The following is a 26,686-nucleotide window of genomic DNA, read 5'->3' as shown; positions in this document are numbered from 1 at the left end:
GCAAACTGTGAAGTATTTGAAGCAGCTTGGTGAGTGGCTATGCCTAAGTTAAGGTCACTAACAAAGTCACTCACCCTGTTGAGCAGTTGCCTTTGGTGCCCTTTCTTAAGCCTGGGACAAGGGCCATTCTAGCCCTCTAGACTCCAATAGGCACCCAAGCTGTTTCAGAGGCCAGGCGGATTCTCCAGGGAGGGCCTGGGCAGGGAGGGCCCTGAGGTTCAGGCTAGGGTTTGAGCATCCTGGAAATCTAGCTGCCATCAAACCCCCAACTCTCCTAAAGGGAAGAATGACCAGGGGATGCTGAGCCACAGGCCCCGATGCCCCACTGCCTCAACGTCTGGGCTCTCTGGGAGGGTGAGAATCCCTACCTACTGTCCTCACTCTGGTGCTAAGGCAGCCTGGGTGGAGAGAGAGAGAACCAATGGAGAATCTAGAGACTGTATGCTAGTTCTGGACTTTCTCAGCCCAGGTGGCCACTCTCCCTAAGCCCCACATGTCCACAGCATGCGCCAGACTACTTCCTGCACACAGCCCTTCAGCCTGAGCTCCCTGGGAGCTGGAACAGTGCCCTGCTTACCTCTCCAGCCCTAGCAATCAGCCCAGAAAAGGCTTCCTGAACAAAAAATGACCTGAACCCACCAAATGGCCTCCTTTCTCAGAGCCTGACCCCAGTCCTCTGAACAAAAGGCCCCCTGCTTCACCATCGTGGGCTACAGGGCTGCAGCCGGAAGCCCCATCACAGGGTCCATGAAGTGTAAACTTAAAGACCCTGCTGGCTCCATGCGTGGAAGGCCCACGGCCACCTTCACAATCGCCCCCTCCCCACATCTAGGTGAAGCTGGTGATTCAAAACTCTCGTCACCAAGGCCTGTGAGCAGGGTGGCCTGTGACTGCTCAGTGGCAGGGAGGCAGCAGGCCCGTGATGAGTGCGGACGTGCTCTTCCATGAAGCCTTAGCCCCGCCACTCATCAGGTGCGGCCCCTCCTTGAGCCTCAATGTTCTCACAGGGTGTTGGGAAGGTTACATGAGACGATGTGAAAAAGAGCTTTTAAGGAAGCTAAGTGTCCCCTCTGGGGACACACACCTAAGCTAAGTGTCCCCTCTGGGACACTTAACACACAGCTAAGTGTCCCCTCTGGACATCCATAGCCTCGGATGGGGAACAAAATAACACCTTTAATTTGTACCCATATCTTAGGGAAAGTCCGTATTTCCTTCATTAACGCATGTAACACACCCCCGTAGGATTAGCAGTGACACCAATAGAGAACAAAGGTGCTTGCGTATCCCATCTACAGCAGTGGCAGATATCTTAAAAAATGGTTTATTCTCATCACTGCTTAAGAATTACAGTAACGATAAAAAAAATTGTAGTAATCATTAAGCCTGCTGCTAGATCTTTCTATTTAACGTAATAATAGAGAGGCACATGTGTTACTGTACATCTAATTCGATTTCTTAAATGCACACATATTTACACTTCAATATCACTGGTTTTCTCTGAAATCCCCTATCCTTTGCATGACACATTTAAACACGCTGAGGAAGTCGTATAGCCTTTGCCACAAGGCCAGAGGAGTCCACTGCACGAAAATGGTAAAGAGTCACTCTGTTCAGAGGTAGGCGATGGGGCCAGAGCAGCCTCTGTAACACGGGATGAGCCTCTGCCAGCAGATTTGGGTGGGAGCAGGAAGGAGTGGCGGGCTGCCCAGGGCAATAATTAGCGGCAGCTCAGCACACCTACCCATCCAACCGGGCTTGGGTCCCACCTACACGAGGGCGTTGGGAAGATGCCGGGCCGGTTTCCGGGCTATGCTGGACTTGATCAATTGTTAACCTTCAACTTCAGGCCAGTCCCTGTTGCACGCTGCATGGACTGGGGTTCTACCTGCCGCTCTGCTCCCCATCAGCCACGCTCTGACCCACTAAGCCGGGGATAGTGGGGGCTTCTTGGTACGAGTGGGGACAGAGGGACCTGCTACAGCAGGCTGCGCAGGTGTCTGGGAGGCTGTAGCCCATGGGGTCCTATCCTGGTCCCACTACTTCCTCCTCATTCTGGGTAAGGCTCTGCCCCTCTGGGCTCTCTACTCTAGGACCCTTATAAGTGGCCAAATGTAGTCCAAGGTGGCAGTTTGAGCCCTAAGGGAGCCAGTTTAATGGGCTCTGTTCCCCAGACCAGTGTTGACCTCGTAAAGTCCCTGTAAGAATCTGAGGACCGTAGTTGCCCTTCACCCCAGAAAAAGGTACACATATTCTCACATATAATTCTTCACCTAATTTGGAGGGTTCATGGTCCTCTCCCTAAAGCCCACTCTTGGGCCTAAAGGTGAAAAGGGGCTATTTCAGACCAGGTCCACTAACTCTGAGCTCTCTGGGAAAGTGGGCTCCCTGGAGGGTGCACTGGGCTTCTACCCAGATCCCAACTGTGCCACTTAACGGGCTTCACAGCCTCGGAGAGTCACCGAGCCTCCAAGCTTCCATTTCCTCACCTGTGAAGTAGAAAGTCAAGGAAAGGCGCATCAAGTGCCTGGTACACTGTGGGGGCTTGATAAACAGCACCCTGTCCCATCCCTCTGCCCGCCAAAGGAAGGGAGGGGCAGCACGGAACTGCCCCGGAAATGTGGTCTCAGAGGCCCCCATGCCTCCTGGAAGGACAGCCGCTTTGCACTGACCCCGTAACTCGTGATAAACCCCATCAGCCCGGACAATCTTAAAGAGTGGTGTGCCCGAAAGGGCTCTCCACAGGCACTGGAATGTGCTCTGTGATACTCTGCCCTGACTTGCTGGGAGGCCACTCACTATGCTGAGAACACAGGAGCCTGGGGAAGAAGCGAGGCTGCTGGGAGAGCAGGGGCTGGCCCGCACAGCGGCCCTTTCCTCCTCCCAGACAATCCCCCACGGCCCAACCCTGGTCTGGCAGCCCAGGGCCAGGGAACGAGTGCTTGACCAAGCTGGACCTGTAGTAGCCAAAGCACTGCCAGGGGAGGGGCTGAGAGAGAGAGAGAGAGGCTTTAAATGCGCCAGAGGGAGTAGCTGGGGACCGTGTCGGGCAGAGGGTACTGACAGCTGGGAGGGGGTCTGAGGGCACATCCCAACAGCAGCTCCCATACAACGGGGGCCCACCGTGACCAGGCCCTGTGCTGCAGGCTCTCATCCTTTGTCTTCAAGTCCCACAAAGGACGCATGGAGTCAGCAGCACTTTTGTCACATTTGCAAAGAGGAAACACTTTCAGAGAGCTCCGGGTCCCAGAGCTTGCCTGTGGTAGAGTCACGACTCAAACCCGCACCGTACCACACTAAAGCAAAGCTGCACACCTAATGGAAAATGGATGTGGGTAGGCAGTGTGGCATGTGGGAAAAACACAGGCTTTGGGGGTCCTACAGAGGTGGATTCAAATTTTTGTGACTTGGGATAAGTTACTTACCTTACGTGAGAGTTGGGTTTCCTATCTGGGAAATGGGAACTGTACCACCGCCTCCCACTGCATCTCACTGAGTCCTCACCCATGCCTACGGGTAGAGCACTTGATCGGGCACCCAAGAGATGCTCTTACACTTCACCCCTGCAGAGCAGAGCTCCTGCTCTCACCTTTGCTGGGGAGGCCCCTGCCTGCCCTCACCCGCTAAGCCCTGGCTTACCAAGCACAAGGAAGGACAGGACCCATTGTAGCACCGAGATCACCTGCAGCTGCTTTTCCACCTTGGACCTATTGAGCCAAGTGACGGAGAAGATGTCCTGGAGGGCGGAGAGGATGCTGGAACCAGTGCCTGTAGCAGAGGGGACAGGTCAGCCTGTTGCCACCCTTTCTTCCAGCCTCAGAGTTCCCAACACAAACCCACCCCCACATACACACTTTCCTACATGTGAGAGGAGCATGGGCCACAAAATCAGACAGCCCTGGGTTCAAATCCTAGCCCTGCCACCCAGTGGCTTTGTAATTCCGGGCTGTTCGCATACTTCCCTGTGCCCCAGCTTTGACAGATACCCATTGGGAATGGTGTTCCCCTCGTGGAGTCATTCTGGAGACCAAATGAAGTATCCAAAGAGGCTGGGGGAAAGCTCTCCATAATTTCCAGTTCTCTTCCCTCCCCCTTTCACCCCAATCAAACTCCTGTCCTTATCCTTTATCTGGATCTAGTACAAATATTTAATCTTTACTATCTGTGCCTGTGAGGCCAAGGACAGAGGTTCAATATCCAACTTGCAATGTTTTTTTTCTCCAAGTGTACTTTGAGTACCCCAGTCCCTGCCCCCTCTCATCCTCACGACCCCTTTTCCAGCAGTCCCAGCCCTCTTGTCCCCACCCAACACCACCACTACCATTACCACCTTCAGAGGGATTTACACTTTCAGCTTCATCTCAGTGCCCAGAGCTTGGGGCCCAGAGAGGAACGGAGCAGGAGCTTTTGCTTCCCTAAAGGACCCCATGGCCAGTGAGCTTCAGGAAGCCTGGGATAGTGAGGGTGGTAATTATGTTTGCTACCAAGCAGGTGCCAAGCCTAGAAGTTAGGCCAAAATGTGCCCACTTAATTGGCTCTTTGGCCGTGCCCCCAGGATGATGCCCTGGACTCCAGTGGCTAATAGGCAGTAGGACCAGAAAGCCTGGTGATGGCAGGAAAGGCAGAACTGGGGGAGAGCGTGGGTGAGGCTCCTCACCCATAGCCTACTTCTTTCAGCATCTGGGCCAAAGGAAGTGGGTCACTTCAAACCCCCACATCTGCTGAGCCCCAACTGCATACCCTGCACTCTATATGTCTTCACTGAGTGCTTCCTGTGCGCTGGTCAAACATTCCTTCACACCAGCCACTCTGCAAGGCCCAAGCACTGAGTCACAATCTTGTCTTTGAGGGTCTCTTGACTTTTCATCCTGGCCTACTGCTGGGAGAGGGTTTAGGGGCTTACACTCAAGCCTTTGCATTTCTTCAAAATCTGGACAGCAACAAGGTCACAGCGGAATTTAGAAAGGGACATAACCCTCATCTGCTGAGAGTTAACAATTGCTTTGACTTTTAGGAGACACACATATAACACCAGACCTCAAGGCGGACATACCAGTCCTGTCTCCTGTACCTGGTCTAATGGATCAGAGGAAGGGGTCATGGAACAGCAGAAGACCCAGACGCCAATTCAAACCTCAGTTCCACTCACTATGTGACCCCAGGCAAGACCGCCAAGGCTCCTTGCCATATCCCCAGGGCATGGCACCTATGGGTGCTGAGTAGCCCTGTATACTCCACGGCATAACTGGGATGGAGGTGGTCATATGTGAACTTACAAAAGCAAATGAAGCTGGGCCACAGAGGCATTCCAGAGGCTTTGGCATAATGCTCCTTGGCCCTCTAAATAAAAACCCTACCACCACCGGCCCTTTCTACCTTCACACTTTCCCAAAACCCATGCTAGAGCCTGAGGGCCCCCCTGGGGTCAACGAGTAGGGCCCCATTGGACGCTCAGGTGACTGAGGAGGAGCACTGACTTGCTCAGGGTTACCCAGGCAGTAGGAGGTGGAGCCAGGGCTGGAACCCAGGATTCCTGCTCCTGGCTCATGGTGTCTCCCTTTCCCCTACAGCAGGTGCCAAGCACAAAGAGCTCTTATACTTGTACGTGGGACACAGCAGATCTGAGACAGGTCATGCTCAGGGCCTGGCAAACCTGTCCAGAAGTAGGGAAAGGCCTGTGTAAATACATGGGGGAGAGAAGTGTGGCCCAAGCACAGGCCTGAACCCCTGATCCCAGGGCTGGCCTCCCAAGTCATGGCTTTGCTGCTGGCTCTGCCTCCTGAGCTGTGCTGGATGAAGTGAAGCAAAAGCCGTGGCAGTTAAGGTCTGGGTCCTGGTGTTGTGGCCGCAGAGAAGACAGAATATACTCCAGCACCTTCCTCGTCCAAGTGCGGCCGGAGTGCTGTTTAGAAATGCATAATCTAGGCTCCAGCCTGCATCTGCCAAATCGAAGTCTGCATTTTAACAAGATCCTCAGTCCAAAGTCTCAGGTAGGGTAGTCTGGAGCAGGGGCGGAGGTGGGGGAAAGAACTGGGACCTCCACCTTCTGCTGGGCAGGGAATAAAAGGCAATGGTCGTGGGACCAATGCCTACTGCAAACAGGACCCTGAGGTCAGCAGCTTGAGGAGTGCTTAAGGAAAGGGCTCACTGGGACGCCTGGCTGTCTCAGTCGGTGGAATATGCAACTCTTGATCTCAGGGTTGTGGGTTTGAGCCCCACATTGGGTATAGAGGTTACTTAAAAATACAGTCTTTGAAAGAAAAAAAAAAAAAAAAGGAAAGGGCTCTGGGTGAGGGCCAGCCGACTGGTTCCACTCATCATATGGAGCTCTCCTGCTTGGGAAGAGGCCACACAGTAATTCCCCACTGGTGACATATCCCCCGTTGAATCAACTGAAAAGACAAGTTCTTCCTCATGCCTAATCCAAATCCATCTGCTAAGCTCATCTCACAATTAGATGTGGCCAGAGTGCTGGAAGGTGTGTGACCCTCACCCTAATAACCAGACAGAAAGAAGGAACCGGAGGGTCTCACACCAGCCCCAAGGCAAGCGGCCAGAGCCAGTTTTTTCCACGCTGCCCAGCCTGTTCTCACCCTGTCTTATCCCAACTATCTCCCACAGCCCATTCTGCAACAAAGTAGGAAATGTCAAGTGCACTGAGAAGTGACAGGTGTTTCTGTGGAAGTCAGAGTGAGGTGCTACCCGGAGTGGGAGGCCAGGGGGATGCTGCCTTCCTTCCTCAGGCCTGACCCGCTCAGCTGCCTCTGGGCCAGACCATCCCAGCCTGGCTGACCACAGAACCCAGCCCTGTTGCTGGCCTACCCATGACACTCAACCCCAGCCCCAGTGGAAGCCTCCTATGAACATAAGAGACGTCAAGCCATTGTTCCTCTGCCCAGAAAGCCCCTTTGCATTGCCCACCTGAGGAGACCCTGACAATGAGATAAGGCAGCTCGTCCCTTGAAACCCAGAACGGCCAAGCCTTTGCAGAGAGGTTATCATTCTTTCCCTGGGATTATGAAGTCTGAAGCCCATGCAAGCCTGGAACTGTCAGAAGCCATCATACCTGTCCCCTGCCCGTGGCGAAAGCCTGTCTGGAATGAAGTCAGGAGAGGCCCATGGAACAGAGAAATAAGAGAGAGAAAAGGAGTCCTCACTCTGGGTCCCATGGCCCCTCCCCTTGTACTAACCGCAGATTACAAATCTATTCTCCCATGATGCGGCCAGGCCTGGGTCTGATCCATGTCTGGGTTCCCAGTGGCCTGCCAGCGCCTGGCCCAGAGCAAACACCAAGACAGGTTTGCTGAGTGAGAGGAGGAGCAGGTCTCTGATCTGGCTGTTCCTCAGGCCCCCCAGCTGCCTCTCTTCACGACCGGGTGAGAGGCATGCTGCCCACGTGACCCACAGAGTACTATCCACCGGCGCTCGGATTCCTCACCAGGCCTGTGAGCTTGGCATCATCACTCCCACTTGGAAGGTGATAAAAAAGTGACAGGGCCAAGGTCACTTAGCCAGAGGGTGGCACAGCAGGACTCAATTCGGGCAAATTGGATTTGGCTTGGATTCTGTCCCTATGCCACAGGTCCCCCGAGTTCTTTCTCTCTTCTCCCCACAACCAAGTGGGGGGAAAGCTGGGGGGGGGATGGGGAGAATGAATGACCTGTTTTCCTTCACAGGGGAAGACCAGGAGCAGGTATATTGTGGAGTGAGTGAAGTGGTAGCAGGCCTCCAGGTTTCAGTCCCAGTTCTGCCACCGACTCCTGTGTTACCTTGGTCAAGTCACTTTACCTGTCTGGGCGTTGGTTTCCCCATCTGTAAAATGAGCAATCTCTGCGATTGCTCAAACTCCTGGGGATACCACCTAGAGGCTTGGTACAGTTGCCCAGCAGATGGGAAGTGAGGCTCAGCTGGGTACCCTCGGGTCAGCACCCAGCTGCCAGCAGCTCCTCTGCCGGGCTGTGGCGGAAGCTGGTGTGCAATCAGATGCCACCACCACCGCCGCCTTCACACTTAGCCTGACTGTCCTCCAGCCCCGGGTGGGGCCGGCAGGGAGTGACAGCATCTAGCTCAGTCTACTCTGCTCCCACGCCGCCCTCTCCTGGCCTCCCCCAGCACAAAGCATCCTCCCCGCCCTCTCAGCACCAGTCCTGCTGGCCGGCTTCCTCTGCCAGTGTCTGCTGGGTGCTGGGCTCACACCTGACTCGTCCATGTGCCCTATGCAGGGCCTGGTGAGAGACGGTGCTCACAGAGGTTTACACATGAATGAACAGACCACGAGCCGCAGATGCAGTTGAAGGCCTGGATGTCCGAGTTAGTGGACAGGAAGTGGCTTGACAGGAAGGCCCCAGTGCCCTCAATGAGGACCTTGGCCAGGGTGGAGGTCGGGGGGCGGGGGGGCAGGGGGCCTCCCTCTCCCTCCCTGAACGTGAGTTCCCCCCTGTGATGCAAACAGAACCCACTACCCACATGTCTTTTTTTTTTTTTTCATGGAAGGAGACAAGCCGAGCCACAGACTAACTTCACGAGTCCTGTGAAGAAATGTTCCCAATAGCTAATTCAACCAGCTGCTCCAAGGCAGGCACCATCCATCTCACCATTTATTGTACACAGCTCGTTTACTCCTAGATCAGGGGAGGGCAGAGGGAGTGGAGCTGCCAGAGAAGCCCAGAGCAGTTCTCTTACACCCAGCAAGGAAGCCACCCCATCTATATGGGGCTTCGGTGTCCCACGGCACTCCCCAGGAAGGCAGACAAGGCAGGGATGGCAAGCCCCATTTCACAGAGACGGAAACTGAGGCAACTTAAAGCCAAAAGACATTAAACCCATTGCCTGAGGTCAGGGTACAGGAGAGCTAGGACTCGAGGCTGGTATTGGGGCTCTGCGTCCCTCATCATTCCTATGAGGCCAAGCCAACGAGGGCTGGTCCCCATGACACAAGCCAGTGCACACCCAGACTTTAGGAACACGCTCCTGCCCGAGGGAGGGCCACCTGCTTGGCCCCAAACCGGGCCCCGAGTCTACTGGGGACATCCTCCCATGGGCTGGCTGTACAAGGGATGTGACCTCCACCCCCACATGCTCCCACAGGTCACGCTGCCACCGCCAGGGCTAAGCCACAGCTGCCTACAGCAGTGGGGCCAGACACCCTCCATCCCAGAGCTCAGGCTGGGGTGGCAGTGGGAACGGGTGTGCGAACACCTTCTTGCCCAACATCTGATAGCACAGTGACCGGGAGGCCACGCCCGGGCTGATGAAACCAGGCCTTCCCGGACTTCCCTTGTACATGCAGGGGCAGGATCTAAGCTCTAATCCCCTTAATCTGAGAAAGGACCCTTGGCCAGCTCTATACCACATGGCTCTGTGACCTCAGGCAAGTCACTTAGCCTCCCTCAGCTTCAATGTTCTCACCTATAAAATGAGGAGAATGATCCCCACCTTACAGGACTGCTGGGAAGAGTAAATGGGGGAAAAATGCACGTATGGTACATTTGGCATTTGTCGGATGATTTGTCAGTAGCTACTGTCACTGCTTCCACCATCGAGCAGAGTGGGAACAAGCGCAAAATTTCCCTAGATGTGCATGGTCCTGAGGTTGCGTGTTATGAGAAGAGGGGCAGAGTGGAGGTACTGGCTGAGGAGGCTCCAAGGAGGCAGCACGGCCTCCACAGGGCTTTGAAGACAAGATCTGGGAGGTGAAAGGAAGGAAAAGTGGGTGTTGCGATTGGGGGCAACTGTGGGACCAAAGGCTCAGAGGTAATTATAAAGGGCAGGCTAACCACCCAGGAACGGGGTTCACGTGCACCAAAAACAGAAGCCGAAAACAGGGAAGCCGGAAAGGGCTTGAGTAGCCAAAAGCGGCCTCCTGGGAGAAGGTGGGCGGGGACTGAGATAAGGCCTGAGGCACTGGGCACTTACGAGGTGCCGGGCACTGTCCTGGCACTGGGAAAATAGCAGTGAACACAGCAGACAGTGTCGTGCCTGTTCAGGGGCTTGAATCCTGCTGAGGGACAGATAAAACACCTACACGTAAATGTGTGATGTAATGCCAGGCGCGGATGAGAGCTATGAAGAAAAATAACTAGAGAGCTAGAGAGGGGACAAGAGGATCCTCTGACCTGTGGAGAGGAGGCCCTGAGCAAGGCTGGCCTCCGCGAGGCAGGAGCACACAGGGACAGCTGTGGGTCATGCCTCAGGATGGCCCACACCACTTCTTCCAGCCACCTTCACACTGGCATTTGGGGAGGGGGCATGCCAGCCTGGAAAAGGTGCAGAGGACGAGAGGCTGGGCGTCGGGAGAAGGTGGCCACTAACCTACAGGAAGTGTGGCCTTGGTGAGTCACTTCCTGTGCAAACCTCAGTTTCCTCATCTGTACAGTGGGGCTAATACCCACCCTGCCAAATTCTTGTAAGGATTAAATGAGGTAATGTGTAGGCAAGAGCTTCATAAAAAGTAAAGACCTGCGTGAACGCTAGGTAATTATCAAGTGAGCCTCAGTCTCCTCTCCTGTCTAATGGGTATAACAAGCCCTGCCCTGCCTAGAGGCAGAGGTGTTAGCATCCACACACTTTGGGATTCAAACCCCAGCTCTGACTCTCGCCTGCTTTGAGACCCTGAGAGGCACTTCCCTGTCTGAGACTCAGTGTCATCCTTACTTATACAGGATTGTTGTGAGGAGTCTAAACAACTTACGAAAAAGGGACAGAGTGTCTGGCACTCTGATGGACACTAGGAAGATGCCAGCGAGGTCAAGAGACGTGAACAGCTTTAGGGGTCTCTTGATGGGGGGGATATCACCCTGCTCATGTCCTCAACCCCAAGGATGCCAGACCCACCTGGACCTAAGCCCTGCCCTCAGACATCAGCTGCCAAGTGGCCAGTAAGGAAGTTGCCCCAAACTACTTCAAAGAGCTGGGTACGAGAATGCATAGAGGCAGAAAGATGGACATACTGACCCCTGGCAGACCCTTCTAGTCCCAGGGAGGTCCAGGAAGCCAGGCCAAGTGCCTAACAGATGCCGCTTCTTTAAGGCCAGAGGCAAGTTCTCTTCCGTGGTCCCCCACAAGCACCTTTCGGCCGGAGTCACAAGTGTGGTGATGGGAAGGCCAGTCATGGCTCCAGGGGGACGTGCCAGGGGATTTGAGAGTCCCCGTCCACGCCTGCGCTCCTGCAAGCCTTGCACACAACACACCTCTCCACGTGCTCAGCCAGATACTCCTTCCTTTCAGGAAGCCTCCCCACACCCTTGGCCCTGCCTGCAGTCCCCCAGCTAGAGTCCTATCACCCTCGGGTCCAGTCTGGTCAGACGTTCAGCTCGTGTTGGTAGACACCTGCCAGGCACTGAGCGCTGACACCTCAGACTTCCCTCAACCTTCCTGGCCGACTCTTCCTTGGGGAAGCCTGCCGCGCCACTACTCTTAGACTTTCTTGTTATCGGGAAGAGTGTGCATTTGTCGGCAGGGACCTCATCTTGTTCACCTGGGTCCCTGTGCCCACGATGGGGTCAGGTCCAGAGCCGGTGCTTGGCCAGGTGTTCACTGTATGACTGGATACTGGAGGGGACGGAGAAGAATAAATAGGGCTTGGACAAGCACAGAGATAGGCCCTGTCCACAGCTGACTGACCTGGGCCATGGCAGAGAATCAACCAGAGCTTCCTGGGCAATCCGGAGGGACGGATCTCCTCCAGCTGGACAGGCTGGAGTTAAATGCAGGAGCGGCAGTGGCAGGTTCCAGAGTGCAGGAGAGGACGGAGCCCCCAAACACTACCATTCATTCAATAGGTGCTTTCTAAGCACCCTTTACACACCAGGCCAGGCACTACACTGGATGGGAGCTGCCAGACTCTGCTTCTCCTCTGCTTCTTGGGCACCTGCTGGAGCCTGGGCTCTGCCCCTGGGCAGCACACCCCTGCTATGGCTGGGGAGACAGGTCTGTGAACAATCAGGCACAGATGGTAAGTCAGGGCTGGGGAATCTGGGTGGGGGGGGGGGCAACCTGTGCTGGAGGATGTTCTCAGAGATGCCTTCCTGGAAGAAGTAATGGGTCAGGTGACATGTAAATGAGTAAGCATTAGCCAGGCTGACAGGAGGGAGGTACAGGGTCAGGACCTCAGGTGCTGGAGTCCTACAAATGGCATTTGCAAAGGCCTAGAAGGAAGAGAACACAAATTTGAGGAATTAACTGCAAATAGCTCAGCCAGGCTAGAGTAAAGCAACTGTGTGAGTGGATGAGTCTAGTTGACAGAGTAGAGAGGGAACCATGAAGGACCAGTAATGCCAGGCCAAGGAGTCCTGGGCTCCATCCCCAAGGCCAAGAACACTGCTGTCCACCCCTTCCATCCCCTTTGCTAACTGCAGATGGTGCCTCCGGGCCCCTTGGCCACGAGCTGGCCATTCACCAGGTTCTTTCCTGGAAAGACTAATAGTGTCCCCTTTAAGGGTTAGGTGTCCTTAAAGCAGGGCCCATTGGCCCAAAGGGGAGGCCAACATACAGCTGTGGTGGGCTTGTGGGCTGGGAAGCCCCTGGCTTGGCCTCAGGAGTCTGCATGAGCTCAGTGGATTCCTGCTTGTCAGTCTTCAGGACCCCCTGTGTAGGATCTTGGCAGGGGACGAGGCGTCCTCCATATCCAGATGGGCTGGATTCCTGGGCCTCCTCTTTCCCTCTTTCCTCCTGGCCCTAAATTAGGGATTTGGGTTGGATTAGCTAAAATCTGAGGTCCTGACAAGTTGAGCCTTCTGTGCTCTGCTAGAATCTGCTAATGAATTTTTAGCCACAAAAGATCCCCTAAAGGGACTACAAGCCCCTCCTTGGGCTATTCTAGAGGCCTGGACTTCCAAGTATTTGGTTTTCATGAAGTAGGGTAGGGTCCTGGGAGGTGAGGTCGGGAAAGTGGGGCTCTTGGGATGTCATGGGCCCAAGATTCTGGAACCCTGGAGGTGATTGTTGAGGACCCCAATGGCCCACTTTCCCCACCCCCACATTCTGGCACAGTAAAAAAAAAATAGCTACCGAGGTGGGAGGGGTTGCCATGGCAATACCACTGCCTTTCGGGAATGTCACCCAGAAGTCTCCAAATAGGCCCCTATCATAATCCATGAGCAAGTATGGGGAGCCGGGCTCCTCTGGGGCCTCACTTGGGCCCAGGGCAGACACGGGCCCACTTTCACAAAGACAAATAGAGAATGGGAATGGGGAGGAGGTTGAGCCCCAGGGTCCCCCAGCAGTCAGAGGCAGGATTGAAACCATATTTTTGCAGCAGAGCTGGAATAAATCCAAGGAGAATGGCTCATCTAGCTTTCCTCACTGTACAGATAAGGAGCCTGACGTCCCAAGAGGGCAGGGTCTTGCCAAGGTCACGTGGGAAGCAGATGCAGAGTTAGGCTCCTGGCCCTGTACTCAGGATGCTTAAATCTGCTCTAATGATGAAAGGAATTCATGTTTCCCCCTTCTGTTGATTTGCCCAAAGGGTTTGTGGGTTCGGCTTCCTTGGATCTGCACCACAACCTGGGTAGCTACTCTTATTATGCTTCTGCCCATTTCATAGATGAGGAGACTGAGAGTCAGGAAGGGGCAGTGGCTTCTTGAGGCTGCAGAGCAGTTCAGTGGCAGACCCCAGGCCCTCAGCTCTGCCGGCAGCATTGCATACCCAGGAGACCCGAGAAGTGCCGGAGGCCAAGAAGCTCTGAGCGCACCTTTCCCAGGAGCTCTCAAATCTTCCCCCCGGGTGGTTACAGACGAGCCACCCGGGGCCTGGACACAGCATCCTCTGTCTCCCTTGTCTCTGCCTCTCGGTGCACCAGGGCCTCAGCCCATGTTCACTTAGAGGCCCTGCAGTCAAACTGCCCATCCCACCCATATCTCATGCTTCCGTTTATGCTGTTCCCTGTACCTGAATGCTCTGGCCTGCCTTGCTAATGCCTTTTCATCTTTCAATATCCAGACTAAATGTTACCTCTTCTAGAAAGCCTTCGCTGACCCAAGATGGTTTAGCTGCCCCGCCCTCACCATCAGGCCTCCACAGTTCCCCATGCCTCCTTCCCCATCACTGTGTGCGTCACGGTGCACTGTCATCTTGTGTACATCCCCATCAAAGTCAGGGACCAGGACAGACCGACCCGTGCGTAGTACAGAGCCTGACATACAGAAGGCATTCCATCAGTAAACCGAAAGGTCCACACCCCAAGTCCCCACCATGGCACAGCCCTCCTGGATGCATCAGAGCAGGGAAGGTGCCACTCTCCAGTGGAGGGAGCCTGCTGTGTATGTCACACAGGATGAATGACAAGGATGAACTGGAGTTCGTTACGAGCTGCTTTGCAAAGGACTTTCTGCTTATGTTCACTCAAACCCTCACACTCTTGAGTGTTTGAGATTTTTGATGCTATTTTCTGTAAGGGGTAGTGAGATCCCCAGAGGGTGAGTGGGCCATCCAGCCATATTCCAGAGGGGAGCTAGGGCTGGCATCCTGGACCTCTGGCTTCTAAGGCTCTGGAAATGATAAGGGGGACCATGAGGAGCCCAGGTCCCCCCACTTGGCACTCCTCCCTGGAGCCAGCTCCTCATGAGACTGAGGGTATCTCCACAGCAGGGAACAGCTGCAGCCCCAGCACCCAGCAGGCACAGAAGCAGCTGGAAGAAGAACTGAGGAATCACACTGAAGCTAAAAGCAGGGCTTCCTCCCAAGAGGAACAGGGCAGCTCTCAGGAGGGCGGAGGTTCCATTAATGATTCACTCATTCAACAAATATTTACTGAGTACCTACTACATACACGATACTAAATGCAAGGGACACAACACTGACAAAGACAAGGTCCCTGTTCCGGAGGGGCTGACAACCTTATGGGGGAGACAATTACCTAAACAGATAAGGACACATGATAATTTAGGTAACGATAAGGGCTATAAACAATAAAACAAGTTGTGGCAACTAGGGGGCAGTTTTACACATGGCATGGTCAGAAAAGGTCTCTGAGAGGAGACTAAAGGATCTGAAGCAGCCATGCAAAGATCTGAGCAGAAGGGCAGCACGTGCAAAGGGCCTGCGGTAGGACAGAACTAGTGGGAATGCTGGAGGAACAGGAAGACCACTAGCAGTTCTGGAGCACAGCATGGCAGGAGATGATATTGTAAGGTGGTGGGGGCTTCATGACCTCATGGAAGAGTTTTGAAGGTTTGATGTATGATGAGGGGCAACTGGGGCAGATCATCAGAGCTCTGGGGGCCTGTGATGTCTCTATCCATCAGGGCAGCTGGGGGTGTTTCCTCCAAAAGCTTGGGAAGAGGGGATCTACCACCCCATCATGGAGACTGGGAGCAACTTTTACTCCTTCAGGAAACTGCTGAGGGTCTTCAATAGCCAGAACCCTGTGCTCAGCCCCTCACCACCTCTCTCTTGGTTAAGGAGGCAAATCACAGACTGGGAGATGCATCTAGATTCCAGGCCTCGCTTTAATAACTCTGAACCAGTCCCTTTTCTCTGGGGCCCTCAGTATCCCACAGGTAACTTGAAGGCTGGGCCAGATCCAGCATGAACAGATAGCTTTGATTTTATGACTCAAGTATTTGCTGCTGAATTTGAGGTGGGAGGATGGAGGTGGAGCAGGATTTCCACACTGGCTACTGAGTCACTCAACCTGCCAAGAAAATATCACTCTTGGCCCTCCTTTCCCAGCACACAAGAGCCCTTGGCAGCACAGAGGGCCCCCAAAGTGGCCTCTGTGCTGTTAGGGAAGTGGTACAGGGGAGAAAGACATCTACAAAGAACCAGGGGAAAGGGGAACAGGAGAGTGCCATTCTTCTCCTATGATTCAGGATTGGGTTAGGGGACTGTCAACCCTCAGTTCCAGAGTTAGCCAACAACCTAACCTCCTAGTTTCACTCCCTACCGAGCTCCTGCTTGTATACCCCCGGTAATGGGGAGTTCGATCCTTACCCACACCAAGTCTTTTACAGTCCTCAACAGCTATTAGAAAGGATTCCTCCATCACATCAGAACCTGCCCCCTGTAATCCTACCCCTGTTCCTGGTCTTGCTTTTTGGAGGCACATCGAACAAACAAATCAGCTCAGAATTTTACTGGAGTTGCCACGATTTTGTGCTGGGTCCTGTGCTAAACCCTGAGGATGTAGGCAGTGCCCGCGGGTTCTGTCCCGAAGAGCCTCTGGTCCAGGGGCAAAGGCAGGAATGCACATGTGACTAACTCAGCCTCCACCCCAGGCACAGGATAGTCCTTCAGAGATTAGAAAACACCAACACAGACTCCCGCCTCCCCCAACAGACACCCACCTACCCATGCTCCCACAGCTGGCTTTCTCTTTTGGCCAACAAACTAGTTACCAAGGTATCGACTTCAATCTCTCACCCAAGGCAGGACTTCCTTTCACAGAATCCATGGTCTCTCCTTGAATATCACCACTGACAAGGTGTTCACCACCTCACAATGGTGGCAACTTATCCAGAGAGGCAAACTGGGGAGTGTCTTCCAAGACCAAGGATGTAGAAAGCCATCTAATGAAGATGCCCAGATAACATAGCATTTGCTTCAGCACCCTCCCCTACCCCACCCAGCCTTTCACCAAAGCAGGTCCAGAGAGCTACCACGTGACTGGTTTGCATTTCATACCAGCCCTTGCTACATCCCATGATGGAATTCTCCTTGCAGCCAGTTAAAAAAAAGGGAGGGGGGGGGGGGGAACAAGTTGTAAAGATCTGAAAACAACATGGGGATATTAAATGAGTTGGTCACTTTTATTGACTACAAGTCCTCCTGAAGTACAGGTGCTAGGTCAAAAACATGAGAGTCAACAACGCCTAGAAGGATGCAGCTCACAGCCAGTGGACAGCAGAAGCGAGGGAAGGGGATCTCCGGGAAGGACTACCCTAGAGAGCATCCTTATCCCATCCCCTGGAGACAAAAGCATTTTTAAAAGCATGAACATGGGTAAGTCCCTTCCTTCCCCTGACATGGGCATCAAAGGGCACAGTGAACAGAAAAGCACTCTTTTTTAAAAAAAAAATTTTTTTTAACGTTTATTTATTTTTGAGACAGAGAGAGACAGAGCATGAACGGGGGAGGGTCAGAGAGAGAGGGAGACACAGAATCCAAAGCAGGCTCCAGGCTCTGAGCCATCAGCCCAAAGCCCGACGCGGGGCTCGAACTCACAGACCGCGAGATCGTGACCTGAGTTGAAGTCGGACGCTTAACCGACTGAGCCACCCAGGTGCCCCAGAAAAGCACTCTTAAGTGAGAGAAGAGGCTGTCATAGGCTATTGGGCCGGATGCACGGAGCAGGCTGCTTGCCCCCAAAATGGAAACAGCAGCTCAGTACCTTTCCAAGGGCAATGCCAATGCCCAGGACATAGTTAAACAGTGATGCAGTGCCAGGGTGGGTTACTTTGCAGCTACTAGAAGATTATAAGTGATTCTGAGGAACAGAGGAACTACTCAGAGAAAATAGGATTTAGAACTATATCTGCAGGATGCCCTCAACTTTATATAATGTGTATAAATAAAATCATGAAGGAATATACTCAAAGAGCAATAGGAAGCCATTTTTGGATAGTTGATTGGCCAGCCATTGTTAGTTTGTTCCCATTTTTCTCTAGTTTTCAAAATCCCAATAACTAGTAAGTTCTATTTTCCTAACGAAGGTGGGTAGGGTAGGTGATTGTCAGTTACCGAAGGGAAAAAAAACTCTAAGTAGGAGAGGTTCAGCAAACAGATTAAAGCTTTAGGCGGAGGGAGGGAAACTTCAAAACACACAGACCTAGGACAGCAGTGATCACTTCCCAGAGTCCCTCTTGGCCAAGGCATCTGTTAAGGAAACCTCCGGAAAGTATATCTTTTCCCATCAATTTCTCCAGCTATAAGTGAATATACATATTCACCAAGGGCCTCAGCTCCACACTGGTGGAACAGGAACATGGGCCACATGGAGGGTACCCAGGGTCCCCCACCCCACCTTCTCAGGGTGCCAGGCTCAGTCGCTGCTGAGTGGGCTCCTGAGACTGGCTGGAGGATGGGAGTAGGGCAGAGGACAGTGTGGGCACACCTGTCCCAGCCAGGCATGTTCCCAGTCTGGTGGCTATTTCAGAAGATTGCAAAACCTTGCCACTCGGTCCCATCCAGTCTCTCATAGCATGCTCCACCCGGTGAGGAGAGAGGGGAGGGAACTCGCAGGGGCCACAGACAGTGCTGGGGGTTGGGGAGGAGTTGTTAAATATCAACCTCATCTCACAGATGGGGAACACAAGCTGGGGGTGGGGGTGGGGGGTGGAAAGTGATGTAACAGGGGTTTCAAAACTTGATAAGTGCCAGAGTGAAGAATGAACTCAGACTACCATGCTGCCTGCATCTGACTAGGTCACCGGGACCCTTCCTTCTTCCCCGACCTAGGTGAGCTGCTGGGAGGGGCAAGCTTTGGAAAAGAAAAGAGAAAAGGGGCCGGGACCTCAACCCGCACACTGGCCAGTCCTCCAGCAAGGTGCCCTCGTTATAAGAACACACTCCTGCCTGCCTCCCAGCCCTCGTCACATCCTTTCCCGAAAACCCGCGTGCAGCTTCCCAGCCCGGGATGGAAGCCGCCGAGGCCCTGCAGACCCCCGGGGCGGCGACGGCTCGTCTCCCAGACCCCTGTCCCACCGGCGGCCCCGCTCACCTCGCAGGACCCCGGAGTAGGCGGCTATGAGGGTCTTCATGCTGAAGCCGCTGCAGCTCACGGCCCCGCGGGAAGCCGGCTCGCCCTACGCCCCTGGCCCATGCCCCGGCCTCCGGGGCCAGGGCTTCGCGCCGAGCTCGGGGGGCCGGCCGGGGGACCGCGCCGACGCGGGGAGCTGGGGGCGCACCGCCCGTCGCGGCCCGAGCAGCTGCCGAAAGCGGGCCGTCGGTGGCAGCCACTGCGCCCGGCGCTCGGAGCGCGGCGCTTTATCACCTCACAACGGGGGCGGCCCGACGCGGGCTGGGGCGGGGCCTGCCGTTCCTCCCGGCCCGCCCTTCGTCCTCCGGGAGCGGGAGCGCGCGGCGGCGCGGGAGGGCGCGGGAGGGCGCGGGCTCCGGGGCTCTCGCGGGACGCGCGCCCCCGCCGTGCTGCCGCTCCCGGCTCCCTCCGCCGCCGTCCCCCGGGCACCCGCGGCTGCTGGGCCCGGACGCCGAGCTCGTGCAGCCCGCCGAGCGCCTTAGCGGGTGGTGTCTGCTCGAGGCCAGGCCTGCGCTTGGCTAAGATGCTAAGGTCCCGCCTCGCGTCGCTGGTGCTGGGATTCGTTAGGTTAGGCCCGGGCTCCCAAGCCACCCAAGCGGCCTCTACCTTTCCATCTGGTTATCAAGACACAACATGGAGCGTCTATACACTGCGGGGTGCTGGAGACCCAGCCCAGCCCGCCCGGTCCCTGCCCGGGGCCGTGGCATGTCACGTTGGTGAAGGGTCGGGGTCGGGGGCGCCTGAAACAGCCACTCGCGGGTGCTGACGGCAGTTGCAGGCACAGGACCCCGAGGAGAGAGGGCCCCCCACCCCCCACCTCGGCTGGGGTTGGATGCACTTCCCGGAGAGGTGAGCGCACTGCAGTTTCAGTCTGGTTCTGGCCCTGCCCTCCGTGGACCTCAGTTTCCGTATCTGTCAAGTGAGAACAATAATTATTTTTGTGAAATGCTTTGAGAACTAAATGAGGTAAGGTACCAAAAAAAAAAAAAAAAAAAAAAAAAGCCTAGCATAGTGCCAGACACATGTTCCAAAATTATTTTCATTGCCCATCGATGAGTAGTTTTGTAGATGGAGTCTGTCGGGGCAAGGAAGAGAGACAGACGGAATGTCTTAAACTAGGAAGGTTGAGAGGAGACGACATTGCCCCTGGGCTTCTGGACCGGAAATGATCAGCACGTTTCTGCCAGGCTGAGAGGAAGGAGAAGGGCATTTGGGCAGAGGCCACAGCACGGGGAAAGGCCTGGGGATGGGAACCCTGAGTGCCCTGGTGTGGCTGGAAGAGAGATGCAGGTCGGGGAGGAGTAGGAGATGAGGCTGGAGAGGTAGACAGGGGCCAGATCTGAAGGGCCTTGTAATCCGGCCAAGAAACTTGGACTTCATCCTGTGGGGCATGGACCAAAGAGGGGTGTGAAGAGCAGGGCACCTTGATTAGATTGGAGGTGGGCTGGTGGTGTGCAGATGGGGGTTGGGGAATAGGGCAATGAAACGTGTCTCCAATTTGGGCCCTTCACAGACATGTGGAAACATCCAGCAGAGGATATAGAGGCAAGTCTAGCGGCTGAGAGGGGCAGCCTCTTTGCTTCTGAGCCAACTCACAGAGTGAGGACTCCCTCCTGTTGGCCCCAGCTGCTCACCCATCCCTGCTACTTAAGCAGCTTCGTCCAGACTGGTTTTGGATGGAAAACCAGACCCAGAATTGGAGTAGTCCAGGGAGGAAGTTTCTTGGCAGTTTTCTTTGTCCTGGGACCGTTGTCTCCTGCATGAGGTGAGCATGGGGGACCCACACCAGGCACTGACTTCTCCTGGCCCCCTCCCCACACATCCCAACATCCTTACATTCCTGTCTGGAATGGTCTGCCTTGCTCCTCCTGCAGGTATGTGAGCAGGATGGCCCTGGGACCTGAGTCCCTTTTCCTTTATCTTCTCCCTATCCAAGCCCATGGGTGCTTTGGCCAAACCAGGGATAGAGAGGCCAAGTCAAGCTGCCAAGCAGGACTTGACCAGGGTGGGCTTCACCAAAGGTGGCACGTGCCAGCCCGCCCCGCTCAGTCACCAGTGTTGTGTTGCCATTGGGAATTCTGGGTGCAGCTTTGTAGCTTGTGGGGGGTTACACACTTGCATGTCAGAGACTCCTTCCAGTGACAGCAAACTTCACCCTTCCACTGCACACAGCCAGCCTGCAAGGCCCAGGGGACACTTCCCCTAAGGGAGGCACAGGGCAAAAGGCAAAAGGCAAAAGGCAAAAAAAAACCCAACAAAAAAAAAAACATTTACCAAGCACCTGCCCCATGCCAGGCCCTGCATGGCCTGTGTGCACTTACCCAATCCTCACAGCTGCCCTGCAAGGGGTGCTTATCACCTCCATTTGCAAATGAGGTACAGAGAGTTAAAGTGATTTGTCCAGGATCACAAAGTGAGGAAGTAGTATTAAGCTGGGATTTCTATTCAAGCCTTCCTGAACCTCAGAGCCCGTGTGCTTTCCCTAACACATGAAGACTGGGAAGAGGGACCGCCCGGACACTGGAACTACTTGACAGAAACAAATTCCCATTTATTACCTTCTTTACACTGCCCGCCCCCCCCCCCCCCCCCCCCCCCCCCCGCAGCCCTGTGAGATTCTTCCCCTTGCACAGTCAGGAAAACCAAAGCTCAGAGAATCGGAGTTTGCCAGATGTCAGTGTTGGGGCTGGGATTTGAACCAGTTCTCATGCCCGAGGCTACGGCTTGTCTGTGTCAAACTCATTCCCAGTGCTCAGCTCCCTTGGAGAGTAGACAAGGAGAGCCTGACATGGTCCTGTGGTCCAGAAACTCACCCACCTCCTCCTTCCTCATCCAGGAATTTGCCTGGCAGGGCGGCTTTGTGGCAGGGCTGCACCCCTCCTGGGACTGCTTCCCTCCCCTTTCAAGCCCCCAAATGCCCTCCTCCTGAGTGACTTCACCACATGCTGCTTGGTCATCCAGAGCCAGATGGTATACAGTATTGGGTGCCAGGCTCAGGAGTCTGGACTTTATCCTCAGAGCAATGCGGAGCCATAAAGGGTTTTAGCAGGGGTGACAAATGGTCAGTTTTGTGCTCTAGAAAGATAATCGTCCAAACAAGAACACTTTCAGCTGTCACCTCCGTGGCATCCTTCCTTTTTACCTATGGCCTGTGTTAAGCAGGGTCCCTGCAGGAGACAGCCTATCTGTACTTGGGTAACTTGAGGAAATTTTAATACAGAAACTTTGCAACAATGTCAGCAGCGTGTATTGCTAAGCTCAAGGGTTGACACAGTACCCCAAGGCTAGTAACACTGTAGGGACATGTGGCCTGAAGGTCCAAAGAGAGGAAGCCAGGCAGAGTGAGAGCTGGGTAGAGAGGGCCACCTGATAGAAGCCCCGGCCTTCATTGAAGGGGCACAGACAAACCCTGGTGACCTGGCAGAGTCACCCTCTGTCCCTCCCTCTAGTCTTGTGCCCGGCTTCCCACTAGCCAGAGTGTAAGGGAGCCCGATGATGCAGTCCATACAGAGAATTCAGGAAATGTGCAGGATGAAGGTAGAGAGTGGGTCTGGGAGGGTAAATGGAAGGTGTGTAACACATGGCCCTCAGAGGACCCTTCCTCAGCTCTGTGTCCCCATCAGACCCCTGGCTTCTCTCTTTCAGAGCACCTGTACCCTTGATATTTACACACCTGATTTGCGCAGGAGAGGCTACTTGAGGGCAAAGGTGGAATCAGAGGGCTCTCTGTGACCCAGTGCCCAACGCTGGGCCTGGTCCACAGAAGGGATTTGGGTAATACTAGATAGCAAGAAAGGAAGGAAGAAGAGAAGGAAAGGAAAGATGGGGGACAATGAGTATGACACAGCCTGCACCAGAGTGATAGCAGGGCCAAAGGTAAGAACGGAAAGTTGGAGAAATGCTGCTGCCTTAGAATCTCTAGGATTTGGTGACATGGACATAGGGCAGAAGGCACAAAGGGATGATTGAAGATGACTTCAGGTTTCAACCCTCCCAGCTCTAAGGCCAGGCATGGCGGGGGGGGGGGGGGGCTGGGAGGGGGGTGGCGGGCGGAGGATGATGAGGGACTGGTTAGTAGCCTTTGGCCCTATCTTGTGTGACAGGCCTGACCAGCTGGAGAGAAGCAGGGCTGAGACCCTTGGGAACAGGCCAGCAGAACAGCCCCGGCCCCATTTTAGAATACTCTGTTGCAATATGTACCGAAAGTTCTCCTTGCATCATTCTGTCTGCAAGTTTCTTACTCAATTTCTCCTAAGACCGTTCCCCTGCAGGGAAAGAGGGCAAACCTTATGTTGCCCAGAGAGCTCCTCATGCATTCTGTCTGCCCCCTGCATCTGCCTCCCCTTCCTGAAACCCTCCTAGCCCTGTGCTGGGCTGGGGGTGCAGCCCCTGATCTCCAGGAAACTGCATTCTGACTGAAGAAGCAGACATGTTATAAAAACAATTACCATGTGTGATGATGGATGTTAACTAGACTTACTGTGGTGATCATTGTGCAATATACACATCTATTGAATCATCTTGTACACCTGAAACTAATGTTATATCTCCATTGTGTTTTTAAAAAGACCATTACTATTCAGCAGTTGTTTCCCCAGCTTTCTTTAGCAGTAACACTCCTTCTTCAAATCCAGCCTTGTTCAGAAGCCTGTGAGGTACGGGCACAGATGACGGGGGCCACTCTGGTTTGGCAGGGGTGGCCCCAGGACTCCACATGGTCAGCCTCTTACTCAGGCAGCCTCTGCACCCCAGTCTCCAGGGCTCTGGGGACACAGCTGGAAGCTCTCTCAGTGCGGCGTAGTGAGTGCTGGGACCAGGGATGGTGAGGCCCATGTTCCCCACGCCAGAAGCAAAGTGCCAGGCCCTAGAGAGCCGGTCACATCCATCTCACCGAGCAGGGGCTCAGGACAGGTCTGTTAATGGATCATTTTTATAACAATTATAATAAGTATTTGTGGACAAGTCACTTCTCCTAATCCATATGCACCTAGACTCTGCCCCAAGCTCCAGCCTGAATAAGCCCTAACCTTGCCGACTGCTAATGTTGCTCATGGGGTTTGAACCCCAGTTTCCCTGTGCTCCATCCAAATGGGAATAGAAGTACCTCCTTCCTAGGATTGCAAGGACTAAAGTAATGAATGGAAAGTGCCCAGCACAGGGCCTGGCATTTGACAGGATTTGCAGTATTTGACAGATGTTGTTATCCATAGAAGTATTATGATCGACAATAAGAATCAGGAGGACAGGTTCACCTGGAAGTGTGGCAACTGTCCTAGAACCTATGAACAAAGATAATGGAGGAGGGGAGAGTAAGATGCCCAGAGAAACCAGTGAGACCAGAGGACACTAGAAAAGACAAGCATCTCAGCATGAACCAAAGCTCTCAACGGAAAACCACAATGAGAGCAAGGATTCTGGAAGGTGCAGAGGCCCAGTCAAAGGAGACCAGAAATATTGTGTGACGATAGTGTTCAGCTGGAGAAGCACTGGGAGACTGGAGGGCAGCTCGAGCAGTTTTGATTTTTCTAAAAGGAGAAACAGCAGGTGTCATGAACCATAACAGGCAGTAACCGGTGCTAAACTTTAATGAGCATTTACTACTTGCCAGCTACTATTCTAGCTACTTTACCTGTGTGGATTTGTTTAAGCCTCATGACAGCCCTATGGAGGAAATACTACTATAATTAGCCCCATTTTACACAAGAAGAAATTTAGACACAAAGGGGTTAAAAAAAATTTTGTCCAGGGTCACACAGCTAATGAGTGGCAGAACCAGGATTGAAACTCAGGTAGGCGAGGGGTGCCTGGGTGGCTCAGTCGGTTAAATGTCCGACTTTAGCTCAGGTCATGATCTCGCAGTTCATGGGTTCGAGCCCTGCATTGGGCTCTGTGCTGACAGCTCAGAGCCTGGAATCTGCTTCAGACTCTGTGTTTCCCTCTCTATCTGCCCTTCCCCAGCTCACACTCTGTCTGTCTCTCTCTCAGAAATAAACATTAAAAAAAAAAAAATTTTAACTCAAGTAGTCTGATTCCAGAGCCTAGGCTCTATAATAGCTGAAAACTCCTGGCCAATTATCAGGTCAACAGAATAAACTGCATATTTTAAGGGCTGTTTGGGGGTGCCTGGGTGGCTCAGTCAGTTAAGTGTCTGACTCTTGATTTTGGCTCAGGTCATGATCTCGTGGTTCGTGGGTTCGAGCCCCATGTCAGGCTCTGTGCTAACAGCACGGAGCCTGCTTGGGATTCTCTCCCTCTCTCTCTGCTCCTACCCTGTGCTCTCACTCTCTCTCTCTCTGTCTCTCTCTGTCTCTCTCTCCAAAATAAATAAATAAACTTTAAAAAAAAGATTAGAAAAAAATAAAGGCTGTTTGGTGCCCCTTGAGAAAAGGAAACATTGGTTATCAGGAGAGGTTGTTGAGTCACCAAGAGAGAGTGGTATTAGTGTGCCAGTTCCCTCTCCAATGGCCTTGCTAGATTTCCAAGCTGGCCTAGGCCCAGGCCCATGGAATCAGCATAGTTGAGTATGTAGTGTGGCGAGCAGGCAAGCACGGGCCCTGCTAGGGAGAAATAGCTGTCTCACATAGAAGCTCATCCTAGAGTGAGGCTTCCTGGTGACTGTAGGCTCCACTCCCAGCCCGGCCTTGTGGGGATTTTTAAATCAGCAACCTATACAAGGATTTTGACACGAAGCATGCAAGAGACACAAAGAAGGACAGGAAAACAAATATTTTAGATGAGCTAACCAAGATTAGATGACCCTGAAAGCCTTCAGAAGAGTGTTGAATCCCTCTTTCTAAGAAATATAAAGTCAGGCATTGGCTAGATGTATTTCAGCCTCTTTCTTTAGTATGCTGGGCCTGCCCCAGGTTTTGGGTATGATGGGTCATGAAACTGAGTAGGGTTGAAATATTTTATTAGGCTGACCCTCTGTGGAAGAATGCATATCTAGAAACATACTTACAGACACCTCTACCCTCAGTAAGCAGGACAAATTCTCTCTCTCTCTGCTGGGCCATGCCACCTTCCTTTGCAGACTTCCTTTGCAGACACCTATACTGGCCTCTTCATTGGTCCCTGCTCTCCATCCTTGTGCTCCATACTGATCCCCAGAGTGATCTTTGGAACATGCAATCTAGCCATTCTTGTGTGTGGCTCCCATAGCTTTAGGATGAGACCCAAGCTCCCTAACATGGCATTCAAGGCCTCATGTGATCTTGTCCCCGCTACATTCTCCAGTCTCCCTTCATCCCTCTATCTGATATGGATCCAGCTCTCTGGTCACATCAGGTCACTGTCTGTGTCCTGGAATGTACTTTCTTCCCCTGGGTCTTTGCTCACACTATGCTCTCGAACTGAAGTGCCCTTGAACTGAAGTGCTCTTCTCCCTTCTTCAACTGAAAAGCCTCTCCTTTTCCACATCCTGCCCATCCTTCCTATCTTTATATTTCTTCCCCCAAGAAGCCTTCTTTACAATCAAATCCGCTTTTTGGTTTTGTTTGTTTGTTTGTTTATTTGTTTGTTTAATTTTCACTTACACTTTAACACTGGGACCTAGGCTGGGAATTTGGAGGTATATAGGACAGGGTCTCTGCCTTCTGAAGTTCACAGCTTGGCCAAGTACATAGTTTGGAGAAGCCCACATTTTGGAGAAACAATTTGTATAATTTATCTGTTGGGGTGCCTGGGTGGCTCTGTCAGTTGAGCATCTGACTTCGGCTCAGGTCCTGATCTCAAGGTCCGTGAGTTCAAGCCCCGCATCGGGCTCTGTGCTGATAGATCAGAGCCTGGAGTCTGTTTTGGATTCTGTGTCTTCCTCTCTCTCTGCCCCTCCCCCGCTCATGTTCTGTCTCTCTCTCTAAAATAAATAAACATAAAAAAAATTAATCTATCTGTCTGGGTTCCTCCCTCTCCCATCTGACTGTAGACAGAGACAGAGCTGATTCAAAGATCCCAGCACCTAACATGAGACCTGGTATAGGGAAGACATCAGA

The 26,686-nt window shown here is 53.4% G+C and overlaps 1 protein-coding gene across 1 annotated transcript in view; it reads right to left on the bottom strand.

Moving 5' to 3' along the window:
- DGAT2 (diacylglycerol O-acyltransferase 2) overlaps positions 1-18,884 on the bottom strand; it is a 32,147-nt gene extending 13,263 nt beyond the window's left edge. Inside the window, exons 1-2 of the mRNA XM_019449864.2 lie at positions 18,657-18,884; positions 3,640-3,768 (exon numbers count right to left, since the gene is read on the bottom strand). Coding sequence (XP_019305409.1) covers positions 3,640-3,768; positions 18,657-18,696 — 169 coding nt within the window. The 5' untranslated portion in view covers positions 18,697-18,884. The remainder of the gene's footprint in view (positions 1-3,639; positions 3,769-18,656) is intronic.
- Between the last annotated feature and the right edge of the window lie 7,802 nt (positions 18,885-26,686).

This window comes from Panthera pardus, unplaced genomic scaffold, assembly GCF_024362965.1.
Source record: "Panthera pardus isolate Hobbes unplaced genomic scaffold, ASM2436296v1 HiC_scaffold_12, whole genome shotgun sequence".
Taxonomy (NCBI): domain Eukaryota; kingdom Metazoa; phylum Chordata; class Mammalia; order Carnivora; family Felidae; genus Panthera; species Panthera pardus.
The sequence above is the reverse complement of the archived record's forward strand: the minus strand, read 5'-3'. Positions and strand labels throughout refer to the sequence as shown.